This window comes from Zingiber officinale, chromosome 6B, assembly GCF_018446385.1.
Source record: "Zingiber officinale cultivar Zhangliang chromosome 6B, Zo_v1.1, whole genome shotgun sequence".
Taxonomy (NCBI): Eukaryota; Viridiplantae; Streptophyta; class Magnoliopsida; order Zingiberales; family Zingiberaceae; genus Zingiber; species Zingiber officinale.
The window spans coordinates 61,338,131-61,346,674 of NC_055996.1; the positions used below are offsets into that span (position 1 = coordinate 61,338,131).

Below are 8,544 nucleotides of genomic sequence, written 5' to 3' on the forward strand. Positions count from 1 at the left end.
TTCTGATTTAATAGAATTGGTTAGGGATGATCAATTCTATAGAGTGTAGTGGAGGAGTTGGATTAATAATTACAATTTCGCATCCTCTTTTTGTGAGCGATTTATATAAAAGAATTTTTAGTTTCGATTGCTTAATGCTTCAATTTGTCTTACAATATTTGCGCTCCAAGAGTCATGTCTTTCTTCTTTATAAAATGATCAAGTATTTTACTAGTTTCAATTTACAAGCACGTTATCGATGCTATAATTCAACACCTCCCATTTTCTTATCTTGATGGTATAATTTAACACCTTCCATTTTCTTATCTTGATTTGGAACACGCTAATTAGATTAGAATTAACTGATCTTGTGTGTTACATGCATATATTAATACAATTCTATTAATTATGCTACCCTTGCTCTACATGAAATCCACATTATTTAGTTCTCACCATTGATATATTTTGTTTGATCTTTTGACACGAGTATATCATTAGAGACAATGATTGATATGTGTAACAAGAATGAATGGACACAAAAATAATGATTAAATATATTAAACTAAAAAAGAAAAAAACAAATTATCAGTCTTTAAAGTGTGTGAATAATACTTTGACATGGCTAGTAAATACTACTATGACACATGATATTTATTTGTTTAAAATATTATGATGTAGGAATCCTAGACTTTTGAAATATTATGTGGCTTAAATATAGTAGAAAGTTTAAAATATTATGTGGCTTAAATATAGTAGAAAGTTTGCATACTTAGGCCACAGGAGATTTCTTTCTCCTAATCATCCATTTCGTCAGAAAAAAAAGTGGTTTAATGGGGAAAAGGAGAGTAAAGGGAAACCTAGACTTTTGAATGGGTTAGAAATTATCAATGCATTGAAAGATATTGAAAATGACTGGGGTAAAAAGAAAAAGGGTGAGACTGTCAACACTTTGAGGAAAAAGAGGAAGAAACAGGGGAGTTCAAAAGAGGTACAAAAACCAGTTCAAAGGTGGAAGAAAAAGTCAATTTTTTTCAATCTGCCATATTGGAGTGTAAGTTATTTTTCACTGTATTCATTAGCTTTTACAATTTGTTATTTTTTGTTCCTAAATTATGTTCTAATATTCTGAACTAACTATAAATCATGTTGATGTTTACCTTTAGGGCCTCTTACTACGTCATAACTTAGATGTGATGCATGTTGAAAAGAATGTTTGCGAGAATATCATAGGCACATTGTTAAACTTGAAGACAAAATCCAAAGATGGTGTGAATGCTCGCAAAGATTTGGTACACTTAAAAATTAGACAAGAATTACATCCTCAAGAAAAAGGAGAAAATAAATATCATTTGCCTGTTGCACCGTACACATTATCTAGAAAAGAAATGGATGTGTTTTGCTCTAGGTTGAAGAAAATAAAGTTACCCGATGGATATAGTTCAAATATTGGTAACTATGTTTTTGTAGAAGAGCGTAATCTTATTGGGCTGAAATCTCATGATTGTCATATTCTAATGCAACAATTGCTATCAGTAGCATTGAGAAATCTTCTACCGAAAGGTCCACGTAATGCTATATTTATGTTGGGTGCATTTTACAATGAATTATGTCAAAGAGTATTAGACCGGAACCGTTTAGAACAACTCGAGGAGAATATTGCTGAAATTCTATGCATGTTGGAAAGGTATTTTCCACCTTCTTTCTTTACCATCTCGGTTCACTTAACAATTCATTTAGCAAGAGAGGCTCGTTTGTGTGGACCAGTCCAATTCCGTTGGATGTATCCATTTGAAAGGTAATAAATAATTATTATTATTTTTGATAATTTTAATATTATAAAATAATTTATATTTTATTAAACACTTCTTTCATTTGAATTTTGCTTTGTGATTTAGATTTATGAAAACACTAAAAGGGTATGTGAAGAACCGGGCAAGACCAGAAGGATGCATAGCTGAGTGTTACCTCGCAGAAGAACGAATGATATTTTGTAGTGCTTATATAAAAAAGGCTTATAGTATTGGTGTTCGTTCTAATAGGAATGATGATTTAGAAGATGGATTATTAGAAGGTCGCCCAATTTCTAAAGGGAAAGAAAAGATTTTAGAGGACCACGTGTTGCAAGCTGCACATCGATATATATTATTCAATAGTGCAGAAGTTGAACCTTACTTACAGTGAGTGTAGTTAATTTCATATTGTTAGTCTTGATCTATTACATTTCTTATGTATTCTAACATCTCCCTTCAATGATTTTAAATAGGATGCACATTGACGAGCTTAAACAAACAAATCATCGTTTCTCAAGTAATGAAACATTGTTACAAAAGAAACATATGGAAACATTTGCCGAATGGTTATCAAAACAGGTTTCTGTTAACTCTTCAGGTCGAATTCAATGGCTAGCACATGGTCCTAGAAAGCACGTTACATCTTATACAGGATATATTGTAAATGGATATCGGTTCCACACAATTGATGTTGGAAGGTCGACACAAGATAGTGGTGTTTCAATTGAAGCCGATACTATTTATCAATCTAATGCTAATGACAATTCACATACAGTAGGAAGATTATCATACTATGGAGTTATTCGAGATATTATTTTGCTAGATTACTATTCTTTTAAAGTGCCTGTTTTTAGATGTGATTGGGCCAATCCTGGAACTGGTATCAAAATTGAAGATGGTTTTACACTGGTCAACTTACATCAAGGAGTAAAAACTTTTGAAAGTGATCCTTTCATTTTAGCATCACAAGCAAAGCAAGTATTCTATTCTAGGGATAATGATGAATCAAATTGGTATGTGTTGCTAAAAGCGCCGCCTCGAGGTATTCATAACATGAACGTGCTTGAAGAAGATGCTTATACGTCATCAACACCTCTTGATGTATCCCAACTTGAGATTAACATTACTGAGAAAGAGCCGTACTCAAGGAATGAGTGTGAGGGAATTGATGTGATTGAGACATGATGGACATTTTCAACTATATATTTTATAGTTATTTATTTTGATTGATACGTGTTCTTATCAATAATTGCATAACTCTTTATTTAGTGTTTCAATATATTTGTCTGCTTATTTATTTTCAGCAATGCATCATGTCATATTACATGTTTGACCAGGTCATTACATAGCTTTCAAAGGATGAGTAAAATGGTTAAAAAACGTGGCAAAGGATCTGTAGCTGAAATTCAGGTGATATTGTATTCTATTTTAAATCGTGGTTTATTTTACTAAAGACATTTCAATATCTCTTTTTGCTATTTAACAGGAAAATATAACTAATAAGTTATCGAGAATGGACTCTAACAATTCAGCCAATTCATCAGAAGATTTGCATGGTAAAGAACCAATTGTTGATGAGAAAATTGATAAGAAAAAAGGACGGGGTGCGTCAAAGTTGAAAATGGTTAGTGGCCAAGACAAGTGCAAAGAGCTGGAGCGTAATGAGTTTGGTCAGCCGATTGGAGATAATTCAGTGAAGTACGCTTCTTTCCTAGGTTGCATGATAAAGGAATTTGTGCCATATACATTAGATGGATGGAGTGATATTGATGAAGAAGTGAAAGATAGGATGTGGAGTTGTCTTCAGGTAATATATTTAGTTACTTAATTTTTCATTTCCATTTTTATAACAAAATGTAGACATATTTTTGTGTTATTAAATGTGCAGATGACTTATAAAGTTGAGGATTGGGAAAAGAAAACAATTTTTCAAAAGTTAGCTAAATTGTGGGGTGATAGAAAATCCAAATTGCAAATACTTGTACGAGAAGCTAATACAAGTCGAGTGGCTTCACGAGATCTCAGTTTGTTGAAGCCTGAATTTATGGACCAAAATCAGTGGGACTTGTTTGTACAGAGGACATTATCATCTACCTTTCAAGTAAGTATTTATTCACTTAGACCATGAGTTAGATGGGAATGCATTGAATTTATTCTAATGCTATGGTTGAGTAAGAGACTACTAAGTTTTAATATGTTGGAGAGTTTGATTATGCGATTTTGACTAATCTTAGGAAAAGAGTGCAAGATTTAGAGCAATGAGGGAAAAACAAGACCACATTCACACAATGAGTCGGAGGGGCTATGCTCGTTTGACTCACATTATGGTAATTATTTTTAATTTATTATAATTTAAGTAATAATTAATGATATATGCATCTTTTAAGTTATGCTGTAATGATTTTGTATATATTTTTATATTTAAGGAAAAGACAAGTCCGATGGATACAAAAATTACGAGATCGCAAGTTTGGATTGAAGGTCACAAGAGAAAAAATGGGGAGCCCAGTACTCAAGCCGTTGGAGAGAAAATGGTAAGCATGTTCATTCATTTTAGATTTCTTTGAAATTTTATTCCATTGATATGGTTTTTCATAAGCATTTATACTTAAGATCTCCATTTATACTCTTACCAATGTCTCTGTAGAAAGACTTTTATCATTGTTTTACTTAGTGAACAGTATAAATGAGGCCTTGTCATGTTGAGTACCCAACTTTATAACCTTAAAAAATTCTCCTTGTTTTACATTGAACTCATAAATACCAAAGCCAAAAGTAGATTAGAATAAAGAAAACTGGACTTTCAGTAATTCTCTCCCAATCAAACAATTCAAATCATTAAGTAATATATCACATATAGAGAAGGCAAGTAGCGTGATTTCTTAAAATTGCTGCTTCTTAACATACTGTAACAAATGTATGCATGAGAAAGCAAAAAATAGCAAGACCCAAAAAAAATTCAAAAAAATGTTTCTTTTCCAAGACAAATACACCATAAGTATAACAATAGTTGTTGGCCAAACAACAATTAATACAAGAAGGAAACAACCATTATCGTTGAGAGTACAACTATCTTGCTGGAAAGCAGCCATTAAGCTAACTTGGATGAAATAGAAATTTCATATTAGGTAAATAGTTACCTGGAAACCTACAGAGTCTCCTTTTAATCTGGACTTAATAATGGGTGACAATAATGAGAATGCATACAACCAATTAGCACTTTTTTCCCCTTTTTTGTGTGTATGTTTGGGCAAAGGTTTTCATACTCCAAGAGGAAAATGAAGATTGTTTTAATTAGCTTCATTGAAAACATATGGTCAGTGTTCCTGGCATTTAAGTTTGACAGGAATAATGGATTCCTACTTCTTTGCATCGTAAAATGAGATAGTAAAACCTCAAATTAAGTGCCTACTCACTGAATCATACTGAATAAACTAAACTCGATAAAAAGCAAAGAGGAGTAACAATGGAAACCTTGAGACAAGGATAAAATAAGAGACAAAATCAATCACAGAACCAACAAACTAGACCCCCAAATCTAGCTTTTCAATATAATGAAAATTAATTCTTCAATGACATCTGGTATATTGTATCGATAGAAAGAAGTTTATAGGATAGAGGAATATGTTAAAGTTGTGCATCTGTTTTATCCAGTCATCTATTATATTGTGCATCTGGTATATTGTGCATCTTCAATGACATCTTCAATGACATCTGGTATATTGTGCATCTGTCTTCAATGACATATGGAAGGCTTCTATCTTCTTCCAGTCTCGATCAAAACTGAAAATCCAAAAGATTATTATAGTACTAAAGCATTGTAATTATTAGTCAATCTTCTTCCAGTCATCTATTATATTAATGATAATATATTGAAAGTTATTTTTTGTTGCAGAAAAAAATATTAGAATGTCCACCCGAATCTCAAAACACAACTAATATTGCTGATGATGCAATTAGCATTGTGTTTGGCAATGAAGCTCGGGGTAGAGTGCGTGGAATGGGCTTTGGAGTAACACCATCGAAAGTTGGAGCTTCAGTGCAACAAAATGGAATGGTTCAACAACTTCAAACTATAGTACAAAATGTTCAACAACAAATGCAGGAAATGAGGCAACAAAATCAACTAGAAATGCAAGAAATGAGGTCTATGTTTTTACAAAGTATGAGACAACAAAATCATCCAGAACAGGTTAGTAAGTAAACAATATATATAAAATAAGTTTGATATGTACACTTAAATGATTTTGAATTATCATGATGACATTGTTTGACACGATTTGGTTATAAAATTAGATTGCTAGTGGTGGTATTTGTAGCGGTATTGGGAATGAATTTGGTAGCAATAGCGATATTAATATTGGTGCCAAAAAAAGTGATGATTTTGGTCATGTTTTTCAGGTGATTATCATAAAATTATGTATTTCTGAATTACAAAATTGTTACAAAAATATATATGATTTAATTAATAACTTTGTATTGTTTATTTACAGTCAAATTCGAGAAATGCGAGTCGTGGAGATATATGTGTTAATACTAAATGTAAGTCGCTTCATTGGTTTGCTGATGAATTAGTTGTTGCAGAAGGTCGAATTGCATCCACAGATCCAAATACAAAAGTGCATCACGTTATTCTTGGTGGATCATGTTGGAAAGTTTGGGTTGATAAAGTTTTGGTGGAAAAGGTGGACCTAATTCGACCAAATGATGAAATGCGGTTTCTTGATGATGCAATAGGAAGCACGGTTGCATGGTTATCGAAATTTATAGTATTGTGTGATTGATACATAATATACTAATTTGTGTGGATTGTAAGTTTAATTGTTGTTATGTAATACATGACTAGTTTGATAGAGATTTTGTATCTTGTTTAAGATCTTTAAATTTTTTTGGTATAACGAAAAACTATGACTTTTGTTAATTTTGTGGATTTATTTGCACTAAATTTATTGTAAAATTTTGGTTTATTATTTTCATCAAATTAATATTTTTTTAATATAGTTAAGACTATCAACAGCGTACATTTATAAGCTGTAGATTATTATCCTTAGTGCATAAAAATGCTTTCCGCGGCATGCTTTGCGCGCTACGGATAATATTATCCGTAGGCGCAAAGCACGCCGCGGAAACTACTATTTGTAGCGTGCTTTGTGCGCTGCGGATAATATTATCTGTAGCGCGCAAAGCACGCCGCGGAAAGTATTATCCGCAGCGCACAACGCATGCCGCGGAAAGTATTATCCACGGCGCGCAAAGCATGCCGCGGAAAGTATTATCCGCGGCGCGCAAAGCATGCCGCGGAAAGTATTATCCGCAGCGCGCAAAGTACGCTGTTAATAATTTAGGATTTTTAACAGCTTTTAATTGTGCAGCATGCAATGCGCGCTGCGGAAAGCGAATTTGCGCGCTGCGAAAAGTGATTTTTGTTGTAGTGTCACGATGGTTAGATCATGGGTAGGGGTACTGCCCCTAACCCCGCAAGGGGATTTGCTCCACGATTGCACCCGAAATCGCTAAAAACGAACCTGCCGGGAAGATTTTTCCGAAACGACAATGTCTCGACCCAAATCGTTTTGGGACAGCGAGTTTGGGCGCTGTTGGATCGCAAAGGAATCCTCACGATGGTTAGATCGCGGGTAGGGGCGCTGCCCCTGGCCCCGCAAGGAGATCCGTTCCGCGATTGCACCCGAAACCGCTAAACGGGACCGCCGGGAAATTTTACTCATAAAAATTGTAAAAAATTAATTTTAAAATTATAGAAAATTATGAAAAATATATAATTTTGAATTATATATTAATTTTGTGATAGTCATGGCCCAAAAACCCAATATGATTGGATTGTGTTGTAATTCATAATACGGCCTGCGTGCCGTTATGTGTTTGCGCGTGTTGTATGTTTTTATTTTTCCTCGACCTGCGCGTCGTGCCTTTCTCATATATTCTGGTTGTAAATTAGATTTAGACTCGAATGTAACTCGAGTTTCAAATTGTAATGTACAAATTGGAGCGGTGGAGGGTCCACACGAGACGGAGTTCCGAGGCGGGCACGAGCAACACAAGGTGGTCAAAGGGAGGAGCTTGGAGAAGCTGTTGACCCTAGGTTGACCATTCGATCTTCTCATTGGCTTGAGAGGATCGTAGTAGGGCCATGACTAAATCACAAATAGATTAATTAGTTAATTGCTTATGTATATGATGCATGTTTAATAAGTAATTAATTAATTAGTGCCTTACGATTAGATTAGATCTAAGTCGTGCACATGATGCACCCTTGCGATTAGATTAGATCTAAGTCGTGCACAAGATGCATCTTTTTCGATTAGATTAGATCTCGATCGAACCAACTCTAAATGCCTAACCGTGCCGTGATACCTATCACTACCTCGATCACATGTATTGTTGAATCTGCCAAAGCAGAGCAATACATATTATCTTGGTAGGGTACGGAGGGACAATCTTGGTCCCGCCTATCAACGCATGGGTGAATACAAACTCAATTAGATTGAGTATTCCTAGTTGCTCGGTTAGATTGAGTCAACTATAGGCATTCTTCCAACGGTTGGAAAAGATAGGTCAAAATCACATCTATATTAACTCTCGGGCGTATTAGCCAAAGCTAACTCGAGTTATAATATAAATGTGGATATTGATTTTATAAACAAGAGTTGCATAGAGATGTAATTGGTAATCGTTACCTACCGATCATACTAAGCCTTGGGCGTATTAGCCAAAGCTAACTCAAGGGTTAGTATGATGTGGATCTTGTCCCACAAGA

At 34.2% G+C, this 8,544-nt stretch overlaps 1 protein-coding gene across 1 annotated transcript; it reads left to right on the forward strand.

Moving 5' to 3' along the window:
- Positions 1-3,708: 3,708 nt before the first annotated feature.
- Positions 3,709-7,189, forward strand: LOC121991029. The gene is made up of 7 exons (XM_042545058.1): positions 3,709-3,870; positions 4,004-4,096; positions 4,196-4,303; positions 5,665-5,961; positions 6,066-6,170; positions 6,263-6,388; positions 7,142-7,189. The coding sequence occupies exons 1-7, from the start codon at positions 3,814-3,816 to the stop codon at positions 7,187-7,189; spliced, it is 834 nt and encodes a 277-aa protein (XP_042400992.1). The 5' UTR covers positions 3,709-3,813.
- Positions 7,190-8,544: the final 1,355 nt, after the last annotated feature.